Raw genomic sequence first — 17,838 nt, 5'->3', positions numbered from 1 at the left:
ATTATTATTATTATTGTATTTAGACAAAGCATCTCATGTAGCCCAGGCTGGTCTTGAACTTTTGATCCCAATACTTCCAACTCCCAAGTGCTGGGACTAAAATCCAGGGACTTCTTACCTACTTTATGTAGTGTTTAACTTTGTGCATGCTAGTCAAGGATTCAACCAACTGATCTATATCCTGAGCCCTGGATTATAACTTCAAAAGAGTGAGTTGAAAGCTATGTGACTCCCACATCGATAAAGTTACTACGGAACAGCAGCGGCCATTTCCTTCATCCTGCCGGTCACACGCAGTACAGCAGTGTTCTGAATGAGGCAAGAAAAGCACAGGGACCTTTCTTAAATTCACACTGGTGTTCTGGTCCCAAGGCTACGATGACTAAGCAGGGGCATTTGGAATTAAAAATTTTGAATAGCATTTATTTATTCATTTATTTATTGTGTGTGGGGGTGGGCAGCACTGAGGTCAGAGGACAGTTTGTGAGAGTCAGTTCTTTTCCGGTCACGTGCATCCCTGGATGGAGCTGTGGTTGTCAGGCTGGGTAGAGCGTGCCTGTATCAGGTGAGCTCTCCTGCTGGCTGACATGGAACTCTTGAGCAAGTGTTTGTTACTCCTGGTGTTGTAAGAAGACTACTTAGAGGACATTCTATCTCACCATTTACCTTCTTTTTCTGGTCTAATTTCTGGCACAGATGTGACTCTTGTGGCACAGATGTGACTGGCCTGGTGCAGGTGGGAGGAAGTCTGGTGACCTGTCTGAGAGTGTGCCTCCCTCTCGAGCCAAGCTAATGAGCATATTATGCCACTTGGCCGTGAGCCCTGCCTGGGTTAAGTTACTCAGTTTTCCAGCATTTTCTGTCTTTAAAGTAGGATAATAAACCTCAGTGCCAGGTTGAGAGAATTTAATTCCTGTGTTAATTTAAGGTTTAATATACCTTGCCTACTCAGCTCTGGTGTCCACTTAAGTGGACATCAACTAAGGCTGCCACATGGAGCCTCTGAGAATCCCTGCTTACCTCCTTTGCCTCTCTGGTCTATCAGTCTCACCCCTGGCATTCTGGAAGAGCCTCCTATTCTGGAAGTGGTCCAGGTTCTGCATCTGCCCTGTTCTCACAAAAGCAGAGGTACCCGTCCTTCAAGAAAGTATCATCACCCTGGTCCTCTGTGTCTAGCTTACCCGCTAGGTTTGGAAGAGGCCAAAGGGGAAACCTTTGGTTAGCATGACTAGTCAGATCGAAAGGACTGCCAGGGTAGGGCCAAGAGGAACCTGTCACAGTGCAGACATCTGGGTGCGTAAGCCCCAAGACCTGGTGACTTTTGAGAGAGAAGGAAGAGAAGGTGAGAACTCTTTAGTGAGAGGAAGAGAACCGATGGATCTAGTGTGCAGCAGAAGAGGAGCCTCGCGTCCGCGGGTCCACGAGCCCCCGCTCCAAGGGGTCTCCCTAAATCAGAGTAAGTGAGTTTTACCCCCTCCTTCAAAGTACAGCTCCCCTCCGAGAGAAGGGAGGTGGTGAGTATCCCCGAGTTTCGTTAGATTCAAGAATCTCTTACACAGGGAACTTCAAGGAAACTAGTTTAATTAATATTTACTGCAAGCCCACAGAGTGCTGGGTAGTCCGAGGAACCGAGCAAACTAAAAGTACAGTCTCATCCTAGAAAAATAAAACCCGGGCTGACTCTGGGGACCCTCCTTTCTTCAGAGTGCACTTTGGGTTCTGATCCTCACAAATTATCAATATTTCTCAGTACTTGGACTCCCACTGGGCTCCCCAGGGGCCTTCTGGAAAGCTGAAGGATTAGGGGGCGGAGCGGGGCGGGCTGGGGAGGTGAGGCTGGAAGGGCGGCGCGCGGGGTGGAGGGGGGCATCTAGGTGCGTTCCCCACTCGGCGCTGCGCAGAGACTCTTCCAGGAACCGCCTGGCACCCTGGGCCGTGGACTTTGGCTGCTGTGCGTCCCGTCTGCTCCTCCTCTCCTACCCCCAGCAGGCGCAGAGCCTCACTCCGGGGCGTGTCCTGCCTACCTCCGGCTCACAGTGGTCCACTCTGCCGGCTCCAGCGGCGGCGGAGCGGCGGCTGCGGGAGCTGGAGCAGCGGTGGCGCGAGCCGCCCGGGAAGCAGCGGTGGCCGCGGCCAGCGCTCCGGGCCAGCACCTGTGCGGAGCAAGAGGAGCAGGGGTAGGGTGGGCGGCAGAGGCTCGGAGCCTCGGAAGGAGCGGGCACCTCCCAGCTGGGATCCTGCTGTTCTTATCACCCTCTTGCTGGTCCGCAGGGAGGTAGCACGGAGCTGGGGACCCTGGTGTGGGCAAACATGTGCAGCAACAGCTAGAGGCCTCGGGACAGGTTACCGTGTGGTCCAAGAGTAGAGAGACGAGGCAAGCGATCATGGCAGCCTCCAGCATGGACTTCGGGGAGGTGGAAACTTTTCTGGATAGGCACCCAGAGTTGTTGGAAGATTATTTGATGCGGAAAGGGAAGCAGGAGCTGGTGGACAAGTGGCTACAGAGGCACAGTCCGGGACAGGGGGCTTCGGGCCTGAAGCCTGCCCTGGCTGGCACTGGTAGCTTGGCTCAGAGTAGTGGCCAAGGCAGCACTGGGATAGGTGTTAGTGCTGGACCCCAGGGCTCTGCCAACAGCCATCCCACGCCCGGTGGTGGGGAAAGTGCTGGGGTTCCCCTGAGTCCCAGCTGGGCCAGTGGCAGCCGGGGCGATGGGAGCCTGCAGCGGAAAGCTTCACAGAAAGAGCTGCGGAAGAGCTTTGCCCGCTCTAAAGCTATCCATGTGAACAGGACCTACGATGAACAGGTGACCTCCCGGGCCCAGGAGCCCATGAGCAGTGTCCGGCGGAGAGCCCTGCTCAGGAAGGCCAGCTCTCTGCCCCCTACCACAGCCCACATCCTCAGTGCCCTGCTGGAATCGAGAGTGAATCTGCCTCAGTATCCCCCTACGGCCATCGACTACAAATGCCACCTCAAAAAGCATAACGAACGCCAGTTTTTCTTGGAACTGGTCAAGGACATTTCCAATGACCTTGACCTCACCAGCCTAAGCTACAAGATCCTCATCTTTGTCTGTCTCATGGTGGACGCTGACCGTTGCTCTCTCTTCTTAGTGGAGGGGGCAGCTGCTGGCAAGAAGAGTTTGGTCTCCAAATTTTTTGATGTACATGCGGGAACCCCACTGCTCCCCTGCAGCAGCACAGAGAACTCAAATGAGGTGCAGGTCCCCTGGGGCAAAGGCATCATTGGCTATGTCGGGGAACATGGAGAAACAGTCAACATTCCTGATGCCTATCAGGTAGGGTTTTGCTTGTCCTCTGGTCCCCCAGCCCACTGGCTTGGCAGCCACGCCTGCCCTCATCCTTTGACAACCAGGACCATTTTTATTTAGATGCTTTGCAATATAGTCTTGCTATTTAAGTTCCTTCTTGAGTTTAGTTAGAGTGTTAAACCATCTTTGATGGAATGGTCTTTTCCTAACACAATGGCTTATGGGAAATTTGTGTACCACTCAATAATACCACATGTGTCTCTATCAAGATACTATCCTTAAGAACATGTCTTATGGTTTAAATGCATCTATGAACTTCTAGAAAGAGGTGTATCTTCTAGAATCCTGGTGTTATCCTGAAGAAAATGGGTATTTTGTGTCTCTGGTGTTTGCTGGGGTGGGGGTGGCGTGAGGGGTGGGATATGGTGATTTTTCATACTCTATTTCAAGGTTGGAAGGTGAACAGAACACCTACCTACATACTTGATGTCTACCTTTTCTCTAGTAAATTTGCATGAGTCCCAAGGTAGGAAAGATGCAAAAGAGAGGAGGAAAGACCGGGAGACTGAATCTCTGACCCATTCTGGTCTTCTTCCTATCTGCTTCAGTGGAGCGTAGAGAGGTTGGACAAGTAAAGGGACTAGTCATCTTCAAGCTTGGATACAGCAGTCAGCTTTAGACAGAGGGGAGCAAGTGGAGTTTTAGTTTGTAAAATACCCCCATTGGAATATTTTTAGCAATTCCTAAGGCAATAGGCACAGCGAGCATGCTGGATGTGAGTGGAAAAGCAAGCCCAACATGCTGTTGTCTGTTTGCCCTGTCTTTTCATTTTTACAGTGATTTGAATGTGATATGAGATGCTGGATCTGAAAGGCAGTCAGTTTTCATTCCTTCAGTCTCTGAGTGGTGGAGCTGGGTATCACTTTCTGTGAGATGTCCTCAGGGTTCCTAAGAATGGAAAGTTCTTCCCCTTGGTTCTGTGGTCATTTCACGACTATATCTTGTCTCACAGAGGCATGCGTTTCTCTAGAGTTTGGATGCTATTGAGCACAACAGCAAAAGTTGTAGGAAGGACATATTTTTTGTACTTTTTTTTCTTTGTTCCATCTGAAAGTTTATAGTTTTACATAGACCAACTGAGCTGAGCTAAACCCAAGTCTCATATGTTTGTGACTTGTCTGTCAACATGACCCTTTAATCTTAAGGAATGTCTAGGAAAATAATTTTGTTTTGTTAATCTTTTGTTATTAATTAGATACATTATTCATTATATCCTTCTTAAAGACTTTGGTAAGTTGAGGATCAGCAACCTAATTATGATTTTCAATTAGTGTCAGTTTCTCTATAGTCCTAGAAAGTCATGGGAAGGAATGAAAACATTTAATAATTGTTATGTTAAGAGCCTATAAAATATCATAAAGATCACAAACCCTTTCCTACTCTTTCCACACCTCTGTTGTGTGTGTGAGCTACAAAAGTCCCTCCCAAATGGGATGATACTTGTAGAACCTTGGAAAGTCGTCATTTTATTGCCTTTACATTTCTTATTCATCCACAATTGAGTTTCCCCTATTTCCCTGGCTTTTAAAAAATTGTTCTCTTTCAGCTCATAACTTTCCTTTGATATTGTTCATATACAGCACTTTCTTCAAGACTATAATTCTTGGCATCCTCAGCCTGTCTTCCTGATGCCTAGAATTGTGGTTATGGATGTTGTGACAGGCACAGCAAATCGGTTCTCAGCAGCTGTTGTTTCCTGTGAGCTCGGCCCTTGGTCTGCAGACAGAGTGTAAAGCGAGTTGCCTTTTTGTATTTGGAAGCCGACATGGGAGAAGGGAGCTTTTTCTTTTCCCTTTTTCCTCCAGGGCAGAGACAGTGGCTATAAATAAGACAAGCTTGTCGTAGAGTTGAGGAGGGAAGGTAGGTGGAAGGTGTTATAGGGAGCTTAGGTCTTGGGTCACTTTAGTTTCACTTGTTTGGGGTGAGAAACTTTTTATTACTATTATTATTAATTATTTACTTTACCATTGACTTCTGCTATGTGTCTGTGTATTTTCAGTTGTTAGTGTTTTCTTTCATTTTACCTATGATACTCTGATAAAATTGATTTTTCCTTTTGTTTTAATACATTATCATCATCATTAGTAGGGCCTAAGGAGAATTAATCTCACAGTCTCCATTTCTTTACCCACAAAATGGGAACCATACACTATCTGGCAAAGGTTATTGTGTGGACATGAAGTTAGAAGCTGCACCAAAGCTCCCGAGGCAGGACCTGGCGCGTGGCAATTATTCAAGAAATGGCGACAGTCTCTGGTGATTGTGGTGGTGGTGGTATCCGGCTTGTCCGCATTCTTCTCTTTCCCTCCTTTCAAGCGTTCTTCTTATCTGAGACTCAGGTATGAACTCAGCACATTTGACCAGTCTAATTTTTCCCTGAACCGTGCTCCATCTTCAAAGCAACCGTTTTCAAACCAACATTACATTCAAGGAATATATAAATAGCTGTTCTTCTATTCTTAAGAGTCCCTTAAGTGTCATTGATGACACCTAATCATATCTAGTCTAGCGAAAGCTCGATGCTTTGTTCCTCTAGGTAAGTTTTCCAGAGCTGCATTACTGCCTCCTTCCTCTGTTCCAGCATTTCCCCCATCCTTTCCCTTCTCTGTGTTTACAGAGTTCTCATAATGAAGACCGAACCTTTCAAATGTCTATCTTTAATCAAAGTTATTTTATATGCATGGGTGTTCTGCCTGCACATGTCTGTGCATCGCATGCATGCAGTACCCACAGGGGCCAGAAAATGGCATTGGATACACTGGATCTGGACTTAGAGATGCTTGCAATCTGTCATGGGGATGCTGAGCATTGAACCCTGGTCCTCTGGAAGATCAGTGTCCTTAACTGCTGGGCCATCTCTCCAGGTTTGCCCTTTAATTATGATGCATTAAGTAATTCTTATGTATGTAAACATTTTGAAGTCTCTATGTAAAACTATAACCATCCTTCTTGATTCTTTACAAATCCGTATAGTTAAAGGTGTGTCTTGCTCAGATTCAGTTAGTATCCTTTTTTTCTTCAGGAGAATGAAATTTTATCACACAAAGTTTCAAAAATTTAATTATTGGGTAATTAGGTTAATGGTCTTAATCATTTGGGGGCTTCATTTTTCTTCAAGAAAAAGGCATTAAAGACATTTATACAATTATGATAATGTAATGGCATCCTGAAGTCAAGGGTAGAATATTTAATGAGATACTAAGGTTGAATAGGAGTTGGGCAGCAAAAATAAATCTCCTTTGCTTTCACTATTTTGAATTGCATTTCTTAATTGGTCCTAGGAAACAGGATTGAAATTAGGGGAAAAAACAAAGAGTTGCAAGTGGAAAAATACATTCCTTTTAGGTATCTAGTTTGATCATAGTGACTGTAATTTACCTTTCTTCTCTGACAGTTATAAGTTATTAAACAACCCACTTTAATATAGTAATGAATAAATTGCCCTCAAGAGGTTGCAAATAAGAGCACTTAAGTAACAGGTGTTCTCCTGGAGATTATTCCAAACACCCAGAATATAACACTTTAGACATTAATAAAATGCGAGATGAGTCTGTGTTGGTGTTGATAATGACGATACAGGTGTTTGATGGGTTTGGATCTGAAAAGCAGCAGGCTGTTTTGTTAAGTGAACCGGGAGGAGGAAAGGGGATGACGCAGGAGAGTTCCAGGTGTGCTAGGTTTTCAGAAGACTTGATCTGTTTACACAACAGAGTCACTAATTCGTCAGATCCAACTGTCAAGTACAGAGGCCCATTATACCCAGCAGTGTCCAAGGGTAAGAGGGCACACTTCCTGTCCCCCAAGTGCTCAATGTGGAGAGCTATGCACTTACCCTCTGCCACATTATGCTCAATGGTGAAGCAGGATGGCATCCCTTCCAGAGTCACTATGAGCTCAGCTTGTTATGGAAGACTCCCTGAAGGAGGCACCATGCTAACTGTTAAAAAGGGTCAGATTTCCTGGCTGGAGATGATTTTGAGGCTTGGGGAAGTGTTTTAGGTACTACAAAATGGCTTCAGAAGAGAGTGACATGCAAGCACAAAATGTATCCAGGTGACAAGGATGTTTTCACTCAGCTAAAAGATCGCATGTGCTAGATATAGTTCAGGTGTGCGAAAGTGAGTTGAGACCACATGAAGGACCTTGAGCATCTGATAAAAGAATTTGCTGACAGTAGGCCACAAGAAGCTCATTAGCATGATCAAAATGGCACATTGGGTACCTGGGTGGCAGTGACTGAAAGGATTGAACAGATGAAGACTTGAAGCTTCGAGAATAATTAGGAGTACGTTATGACGACCTGGTGGAGTCATGATGAACAACTGAATTAAAGCAGAGACAGGGGTTGGGGAAGGGGGGTTGGCAGCAGGGAACGGATGGGAGGATGTGTCCTGTAGGTGAGAATTTGGGTGAGGGGCGAGATTAAATCAATGGTGATTCGGAGATTCTAAGCTTGAGAGATATGGAGAGGGGTAACAGCTTTATCAGAACACCGGAGTCATCAGGATGTAGTGGCCCAGGCCTCCAATCCCAGCCTTCTGTGCATACGATCAGGACAATTGCTCTAAGTTTGTGGCTTTGAGGCCAGGTTGAGCTACAGAGTGGGACCCTCTCTTAACACAAAACAAAGCAAGCCAACAAATAAAACCTCAACTAGAGAGAGAAACCAGGTTAGCAAAAAAGCTGTGTAGGGCCAGCTGTGTCATCAGTGGAGTTGAGTGTAAAATGATGGCACCGAGACGTCCTCATTCCCAAGAGTCAGAGCTCCAAACCACAGCCACTTCCGGACACAATGACTGCAACTTCTAGGCTGACAAACTCTTGAATCTGGCCCTGGATGATGGTGCCTCCAGCTCAGGGTGGAGATGATCACAAACTTGTGCCACCCTGAGCTGGCATGGGCCACGCGGTTGCTCTTACACTTCCACTCAGACCCCACTCAGCAGCAAAGAGCTACAGCAGATGTGGCATATAGGCTTCTTCCGCTATGGATGGCCAGGTTGCAGTGCCTATTTCCAGAGCAAGGGGGAGAGGAGGGAGTCTGAATGGGACCTGAGACCCTAGGGAGCAAAGGCCAGGTGGCCAAAACCTAGTTTGGGGGCAGAAAGTGGGATGGGAGCACATATAGAACCAGATCTCTGAACTCCTGGTTCAAACTCGATCATTCCGGTGGACTTCACATGCAAAGCAGATTCTAAGGCCAAAGTGTTAAGGATGTCTCACAGGGCAACAGAGCAGCATCCGCCCCTCCTCCCACAACTGCTCTGGCCACATGCTCACGAAGCTGGTCCTGCCTGACTGTGAGTCATACTGAGTATAAGAGGCTCAATTTTATTCCAGCCCAGTGTGTATTGCAGTCCTTCACGCGGCCTCAGCTCATCCTAATTAAATTATGTACCATTTTCGATGCCTGGATAGGGCCTTTCTATTTCTGTGCTTTGCTTCCTTCCTGCCAGGGACACTATTTTTCGTCCATCTTTGCCCATCTTTGCCAACCATACTCTGCCTTCCCATCATGTAAGAAGAGGCAGCTGATTGCTCATGCTAGAGAAGAGATAGAAAACAAAAGTCATACACTACGCTGCACTTAAGAACGCATTATACTATAGTGGTATGTTCATTATGAACCAGCTAATACTAGACTAATATTTAACAGTTCATTTTTATGGAATTTCATTTTCCACCTGATTTTAATCTCCATATTTACATTTGAAATGTCAGTCTCAGGAGGAATTGATTTGAGGTATCTAGAAAGTTTGGTGATGAAGGTGCCCCTGTCCCTAATGAGGGAACGCAGGGTGGGAGTCAGGGGGCTACAAATGGTCCATGGTCCCATCGGTGAGCAGTGAGGTTGACTTTAAAAGGGATGTTGACCCTACTCTAACACTGTGTTATAAAGGAATTCCATAAATTTTATTTCAGCTCTATACACAGTGTTTTAAAAATTCCCTCAAGCCTACAAGCAAGTTCACTAGCCCAGAACTAGAATTGATTTTTGTGCTTGCAACAGGAAACATTTCCTATTTCAGCCCCTCTTCCTGACAGATACATGATCATGATAAACACAAGGACAAATTGCACTCTGCTGCTTTGTCTGCAGACGGAGCACAGACAAGTTCTGGTCCCGCAGAAAACATGGAGAGGTGATTTAAGGTGAGCTCCACTCTTCCCCTTAACCCATAAACTAAATGTTTACTAATCTGACCGATTTATTTTTCCTCTGGAGGTTTGGTCACCTGTTTATTTACAAGACAGGCTTAACTTGGAAGCTAATTTTTCCTGTCTAATATAGTATGCAGGAGGCATGAGAAGTTTTCATCTCAAATAACTTTGCTCTGTCTTGTAGAGAAATCACAACGATCCCTGGGGTGTACTGCCCACTTCTTTAGCTCCTTATTTTAAGGGTGGTGTTTTGCAACCTGACCACATTCCTTTGGAAAAGTAGGATGTGAGTCATAAAATGGCAAGCCTAATTGTAAGAAAACGGGATGGGTTTATAATATTTTGGGAGAAACTTAGGTTCTTGGCCATTTATAGGCATTCGAGGCTTAATTTATTTATTCGTTTTTGGATGAAAATAGCAAAGAAGGTTTCCTGGCATTATAAGATGTGTAATTTGCTATACTCACAAGGGTTTCTTATTAACTGGTTGGTTCTAACAGAACTGTGGTTTCACATATTAATGATAAATTGCTTTTGATCAGAAAACATAGGTTTGCAAATATAGGATGAGAAATATTTTTTCATTTGAATGAAAACTGTGGGGAAACTGTGAGACAGCTCTGTAGGGTATCAATTAACAATATGGAAAAGAGGCAGTGGGAACTGCACTGTTGGTAATGATCGCCCCACTTACCAGTGGACTAAGGCCCGTTATTTACCCTTTAGTAAGAATTTGTCCTTTCAGTCCTCTGGATACTGCTTCATTTTATCAGAGGGAAGGCTGAGGCTTGGCCACCTTAAGAATTTGTTCAAGCCAGGCGGTGGTGGCGCACACGCCTTTAATCTCAGCACTCAGGAGGCAGAGCCAGGAGGATCTCTGTGAGTTCGAGGCCAGCCTGGTCTACAGAGCAAGATCCAGGACAGGCACCAAAACTACACAGAGAAACCCTGTCTCGAAAAACAAAAACAAAGAAAAGCATTTATTCAAAATGATTCAGCTGACCACAGAGAGACCTGGGATTCAAGCTGAGATTTGTGGCCTGCAGAACCTTCATGCCCAGCCACTCCTGGAGTGATCTTTCCTGGCCACTCACTCCGTATGTACACTAATCCCTGTCCTTCACTTACCCCTTCCCTTACAGTCTGAGTAGTCATGGTAGCTCCTAATGACATCTCAGCACCGGGGAGTCTAAGACACACATTTTGTGACACCTGGGCTACAAAGTGAGTTCCAGTCCATTTTTTCTCTTTTGTCCTTAGATGTTCATCTTCTTGAAACTTTTTGTTTTGTTTTGTTTTGTTTTGAGAAGGGTTTCTCTGTAGAGTTTTGGTGCCTGTCCTGGATCTTGCAGTGCACCCAGCAGAGATGGTAGTGAACTGAGTGATTGTCCTTCTCCCTACCTCACACTGGCCAGCTAATATGCCTCCAAATAGCAAGTTCTGCCTGTTCAGACAGCATGGATGTCTAATCTGGAAGCTCATCTCCTGAGGATATCTGTGCTGGTTGGTTTTGTGTCAACTTGAAACAAGCTAGAGTCATCACAGAAGAAGGAGCTTCAGCTGAGAAAATGCCTCCATGAGATCCAGCTCTAAGGCATTTTCTCAATTAGTAATCAATGGGGGGTGTCCAGCCCATGGTGGGTGGTGTCATCCCTGGACTGATGGTCCTGGGTTCTATAAGAAAGCAGAATGAGCAAGCCATGGGATATAAGCCAGTAAGCAGCACCCCTCCATGACCTCTGCATCAGCTCCTGCCTCCAGGTTCCAGCCCTGCCTGAGTTCCCATTCTGACTTCTTCCAATGATGGACTGTGATCTGAAAGTATAAGCCAAACTCACCCTTTCCTCCCCGACTTGCTTTTTGGTCATGGTGTTTCGTCGCAGCAATGGAAACCCTAAGACAGCATCCTTAAACTATTTAGTCTCTATTTTGAAGATTAAAAAGTAAAGACTTATAAACTAAATAATGGGGGGGGTATCTGAACTGCTTGTCTATATCAATCAAGTATTCACTTCAATGTCCTTTTTTTATTGTATTTTTCTTTTGCTTTGAAGAGTTCATGTAGAAACCCTCTCACACACACAACAGCCCAGCTGAGTGTGAAGGCACACACCTTTGATTCCAGCAGTGAAGGTGCAGAGGCAGGCAGATCCCATGTAATTCTGAGGCCAGCCTGGTTTATATAGTGACTTTCAGGCCACCCATAGCGAGACCCTGTCTCAAACAAACAAAAGAAAGCAACCATCTTGACCTGAACCAAATAAACACTGGTAACTAGGAACATACCCCTGAAAACTTCCCTGGCAGAACATAATTGCTCTGCCTAGCTGGGTTTTCTGGTTTCCTCATGGTTATCTCATTCAAACAGTGAAGACTTTTAAAGATTAAGTACTGTTTCCAGCTCAAGGCATTGCAAATCATAGGCTTTTATTTTGTTTTGTTTTTCTTTGCAAATCCCTTACAGATGTGGGAGATGATATTGATCAGCCTTGAGATTATTTTTTTAGAAGTGTTGCCCTTTCAGGCTTATCGATTATAAGTATTATGCTTCACATAGTTTCAAAAGGTCTCATAAATATTCGGTTTTCAGATGGCTGCATTTACAAGCTACGGATTCTGAGTTTGGTCTTATTAGCGGTCTATAGGCCAAATCTTTGTGAAAGCCCTGCTTCTCTTCTATTACTTAGAGTTATCACCAATACATTGGGCCAATTGCTAGCTCTGCTCTCCTCACCCCTCCCAAACTGCCACCCTGAGACTCGAAGGCAACTTTCAAAACCCCAAGAGTACAACAGTTGTGGGGAGGGGCCGCCTAGCCAGGTCTTATGGCCTGGGGAGAGGAACTCAACCAGGGACAAGCCATGAATTTGAAGAGAGGGAGTCAAGGAAACAGGGCCCTCCTCATCCCCTGCCCTTCTGCCAGTGCCACACACTGGTTGAAACTGAGAAGGTGGGGTGGACAAAGGGAGTCCAGCCCAGCAGTTGTCATGAGTCAGCTCCTGGCCCAGAACAGTACAGCAAAAGGCTGCAAGCACACCCCGAGAGGGAAGCCTAATGGTCCAGTAGATGCTCCGTTTTCACACCAGGGACATGGGTGCAGAGATCAAGTCAGGGAGGAACAGGCTTAGAGGAACTGAATGAACAGCATCAACATGTAGAGTACTGTGATGCAAACCTGTTTTAATGCCACAATGATGTTCACTTTCTTTCCATGTAACCCTGCTGAATCTTGATGCTCTGTATTCCTGAAGAAAGGCCAGGGTCATCACAAACAGGGATGGCTTTCATTTCGGTGATGGAACTTTTCTCCTTTGGTTTTAATGTTTCTGTGAAAGATTCCACGGTGCAGCAGAACAGGCTCTAGTCTCAGGGAAGAGGGAGTAAGGATTGTATTCTTGGGTGTGCCGTAGGCTCTTCAGCAATAACTTAGTATTTCCTGACATAACCACCTTACAGTACTTTATAAGTATCTAATCATTAAATCAAATCATTGCATTCTCATGAGATAATGAAAAAGCATTTTCAAAAAAAATTGTAAGGCTCACTAATGTTTTCAAATATATTGTCCAGAGTTTACAGACTGGCTTTGCCAAGGAACTGCCACATAAAAGGAAACTTTCATCCAAAATATCTGTATTGGCTTTATTTCCTATGTTCCTCCTCCCTCTCCCCTCCCCCTCTCTTCTCCAACTCTCTTTTTTCACCAGAGTCTTGCTATGCAGCTCAGGCTGGACTTCAGATTTTTCCTGCCTCAGCCTCCTCAGTGCTGAAATTAGAGGTGTGTATCACCATGCCCGCTTATTTTCTATAGTCTTCATACTCTGGCATTTGGGGCATCCTGGGGAGACTGCTTCTCCCAAGGCTAGGCAATTGTAAGAGATTGAAAAAGTCCCCCCCATCCCTGTCCCCTGAGAGTACTTGTTATATATAGACCAAACAATTCAGATCCCATATTCCTACACTTCCAGCTGTTATTCCAGCTGCCCTAATCACCTGTGATACCAGAGAGAATGACATAAAATAAAGGAAGCTTTCTATTGGTTCTCAGGTTCTGAAGTTACAACTCTTAGTCACTTGACTCATAGCTTTGGGTGTGAGCTGAGGTGAAATGTGTCAGAGTGGTAGCTACATGTGGTGGAGGAAGCTGCTTGCCTCATACTCCCAAAAAGCACAGAGTTTGAGAAGACCATGGACAAGATATACAAACACTTAGTTAGGGACCCACTGCCTTTAAATAGGCTCTACATCATAATATTGACTTAACATTGCATTCATTATGTGTTAATCTGTTAATAAAGTTAGAGCCCCCATGAACGAATCAATTTTCATGGTCCTAAATGTGAATGAGTTGCCCTGAGAACCAAACCTTCAAAGCACATTTCTTTGGGGGACATTTCATTTTAAGCCAGACTAGTAAAGATGGTTTCTCTGGCTCAGAGCTTGCCAAAACTATTCAAACCAGCTAATTCGAAACCAACTTCATGCACCTTCCTCCTTACCTATTCCTTCCCTCAAAAGCCCCAGGGAATCTTCCAGCCATGCTCCGCCCTCCTCACTTCTGCCAATGACCGACCCACTCCTTTCTCATGTGACCTCCCAGCTTGCTTTGTTTTTGGAGTCTGTGAGCCCAAACTCGCTCTCTCACGAAACTCATTTCTACGTCTTCATGTCTTTCCACACAAGATGAAACAGCGTGGGATACCTGACTCTGATGTCTTTTACATAGGCAATGATTGTTTTAAAATATAAAGTAATCCAATGGTTTAAGTGAACATTAGACTGAGGGGATTTACTGATCATAATACACTTTGGCGTTTGACAAACATAGCTATGTTGAATTTCTTTCTATAATTGATCAATAAGTTTATTTTTCTAGTACAATATGTAATTCAAAAACTACATGTTAGGTTTCTGTGCTATATACAATCTCCATATTAAATCTCCAGCCTGACAATCTGCAGTTTTATTGTTGAAATCCTAGGGTTTAAAAAATGACAATATTTGGATTAATTCATTGTAAAGTATATAAATGTTGGCAAGTGACATTAAAGGGCCGATAAAGACCAAATAGCAATTCATCCAGTTCTAATAGTTTATTAGGAAATAGTTTATTAGGATAGGAGAATCTATGGCACGGAGGTGTGAGTGTGTGTGAGTGTGTGCGCACACGCGCGTGTGCATGTGTGTCTGTGCCTGTGTCTGTGTCTGTGTGTTGTATACTAGAAAAGTGCTCTACCCAACAGCATCACACCCCCAACCCTTTTTCGTTACTGTTTTTGAAACAAGGTCTCAAAATGGCTGCAAACCCACAATTCCTCTGCTTCTGCCTCCTGAGAGTGGGGATCACGGGCATGAACTACCATGTCTGGCTTCATGATTAATTTTATTTTCAATTTGTTGGCCACTAATGAACAGCAAGGCTTCCTTTGTGTTTCTCTTCTATGCGTTCTCAGCACTACTTTAAAGGCTGCATGTTTTATGCTGTATCTGTACCACTTTGTCCAGTTACCAGAATGTTTTAACCTTTACTTTTTTTTTCAATTAAAAATTTTGATGGTATTCTTTTATCATTTAAATGGCTGTGTACAGTTTAATGAGTGAATGACTTTTATGGGTATTTTGCAACCTAATGTGCTAATGTGCGTGGTTACATATTTAAAGTTTAATATTGGCTGTAATGGAGTTAACAATTGTAGGCTTGGGGCAGAGTTGCTAGAAAACCCTTCTAGAAGTTTACTCTTTTCTGTACATGGATTTCTGGAAAAGTGAGGCTATGAATTTCTGTTTCCGTAGCCCGCTTTCTGGAGTACACATGCTTCCCAGTCAACCTCTTCACCCTCCTCTATTTCCAGAGGGCTGTTGACTGAAGGCTGTACTCTATTATTAGGACTGTCTTCTGCTTCGTCCTCGTCTTCAGGAATGTGACACCAAGACCAGATTCTTCTCCTACTTTTCTTCTTTTTCAGTCCTGGCTTGGAAACCATCTGACAACTCTGGCATCTCTTCTTGCTCGTAGTCCTGAGATTCTCATGTAGAGAATGGAGGAGGAGAGCAGCTAGGTGCAGTCATGTCCCTGGCATTCCCACAGGGAGCCAAGTGAGAGCCTTGGAGAGCCCAGCCTGGAGCTGAGGCGGCTCTCATCTCTTCTCTGTCATCCATTTTTAAAGATGCATCAAGAGAGCAGCTTCTGGATTGGTCCCTGCTCTTCACCCGTGCCTGCTGTGAATAGAAAGTACTGACACTTGGTGACTACTTACTAAGTCAAAACACAAAGGGCAGGGAAACATTTTTCTACCTCCAAATTAGCAAAATGCAGATTCGGCTGAGTTAAACTGCAGAAACAAAAGGTCAACTGGGAAAAGAGGAGCCACTATCATCACAAGAATGTTTCACATTTAAGGCCTTGGATTTCTGTGGAAGGGAGAGCCAATTTCACTCTGTAGAGAGAGCCTCTAAAGAAACAAGAAAAGGCTTCATAGCAGTGTGGCTCTATTAGTAATTACATGTAGCAACCTTGTGAGACTGAGTAATTTAACAAGGAATTATATGGAAATGATGCAGTGCAAAATTTCATGGAAAATAGGAAGGTACAAAATGAAAATATGCTTTCGCACTAGCAAGTAAAGCCTGAATTTACCTCCAGGCTATCTCTTCTCTAGTCTTTTACTGATCTGACCCTTCTCCTAGAATGGTAACTTAGCATGTACTACAGCATTTGGCAGCTAGTGGGTGCCTGGTAAATTATGTTTGAATAAACAGAAGCACCTATTTATTGGTGAAATTATTAAGGCCACTCCACGTAGTTAAAAGGGAGGTTTTAGGCGTGACAATTACCGAAGCCTCAATGGGGTTGGAACTTCCAGATCAAAGCTGGAATGGCTACCCACTACACCTATTATAGTCTGTGTCTCAAGACTAACACTCAATGATTTGTAGGATAGAGTTTGTACCCATCATCATGGTCCAGAGAGATAGAGCCAGTTAGAATAAACAGATAATCTACTATATGTATATATATGTATATGTGTGTGTGTGTGTGTGTGTGTGTGTGTGTGTGTGTGTGTGTATTCAAATTAACTTCAAATTACCCACCACAGTGTTTCTCAGCAGCGACACCATTGGTATTTGGGATTGAGTGGGTAAGTCTTTGCTGCTGCTTGAGAGCTGACTGTATATATATCATGGAATTCTTATAGCATCTTTGGGCTCTACACAAGTGAGATGCTTGCTCACTTGTAGCAACTTTAACAAGCCTCCAGATACTGTCAAATATGCTCTGGAGACAAGGCTGACCTCTACCCCACAGACTTTGGGAGCCAATGATGTGGGAAAATTTGGCAATAATTATATACTGCTTTAAGACTATTTATTCTTTTTAATGTAAAAATTCCAGGTCATCCTAAGGAAAATTTTATGGTTACAGATGATGATATTTGTCTATATAAATAAATATTATAGTCTTATTTATAATAGTGTAAAATTATCAACCAAAATGTCTGACTAAAGGCTTGGCTAACTAGATTATGGTTGATCATAAAATGGAATATTTAATCAGAGGAAATTGCTTACAAAAAGCTATCAAGTGAACAATGAACAAAGCATATTAGAAAGCAATAGACTCTCAGTTTTCTTAGCAACAACAACAACAAAAGCTCAAAGGAAGTGGCAGATGGAAGCAGTTTGGGAGTAGACACACTGGATTTGGTCCCACTACCCATGGCCTGGGTCATATTTAATTCTCCAATCATTTGTGCCTATAATGTTAAAATGGGGATGCTGGTACATGCCTTAAAAGACTAGTGCCAAGATTTTGTGAAATTATATATGAGCAACATTGTTTGTTGCCTTGTAAAGACTCAGTAACGGTTAAAAGTCTGTCACGAAAGGCTGGAAGCTGATAGGTCAAAACAGTAGTAGAGGTAATCTCAGAGGTGAGAGTTCACGAATGCATTTTCTTTTACGCTTGGACCCAAATTGAACATCTACATTAATAGTTGCTTTCACAGTCACACCTCCAAAGCAGAGTGTTGCACCCACCATGGCCACACACAGAAGCTGGCTTCGTTCTCTACTGGAGCTCCTGCAGGGCTAACTGACAGGGAGTTCCATTCCCAAGAGGTTTCTCCCTTGATGGCCTCTACATTTTCAGCACAGAGCTGCCTTCAGTGGATGCGGGGGAGGGAGAAATGGAGATATGAAGCGGGCAGCTTTTATAGACCAGGTCAGGGACAGCACAAACTCCCAGCTCCCATTTCACTGCTGGTGTGCTTGAGAAATATCTGGGGTGCTGCTGGCCAGTGTGGCTTGATCCTATCCCAGTCACATAGAGCCCCTGTCTTGCTCCAAG

The 17,838-nt window shown here is 44.4% G+C and overlaps 1 protein-coding gene across 2 annotated transcripts in view; it reads left to right on the top strand.

Moving 5' to 3' along the window:
• The first annotated feature begins 1,867 nt into the window (after positions 1–1,867).
• Positions 1,868–17,838, top strand: part of Pde11a (phosphodiesterase 11A) — a 351,064-nt gene continuing 335,093 nt past the window's right edge. For both annotated transcript variants that reach the window (XR_008215103.1, XM_052724559.1), the window contains exon 1: positions 1,868–3,296. Coding sequence is in view for 1 of the 2 variants with exons in the window: in XM_052724559.1 (XP_052580519.1) it covers positions 2,385–3,296 (912 nt within the window). In the remaining variant the exon portion in view is untranslated. The remainder of the gene's footprint in view (positions 3,297–17,838) is intronic.

The sequence above is a fragment of the Peromyscus californicus genome, unplaced genomic scaffold, assembly GCF_007827085.1.
Source record: "Peromyscus californicus insignis strain IS unplaced genomic scaffold, ASM782708v3 Scaffold_7__1_contigs__length_154581171, whole genome shotgun sequence".
In the NCBI taxonomy this organism is placed as follows: domain Eukaryota; kingdom Metazoa; phylum Chordata; class Mammalia; order Rodentia; family Cricetidae; genus Peromyscus; species Peromyscus californicus.
The sequence above is the reverse complement of the archived record's forward strand: the minus strand, read 5'-3'. Positions and strand labels throughout refer to the sequence as shown.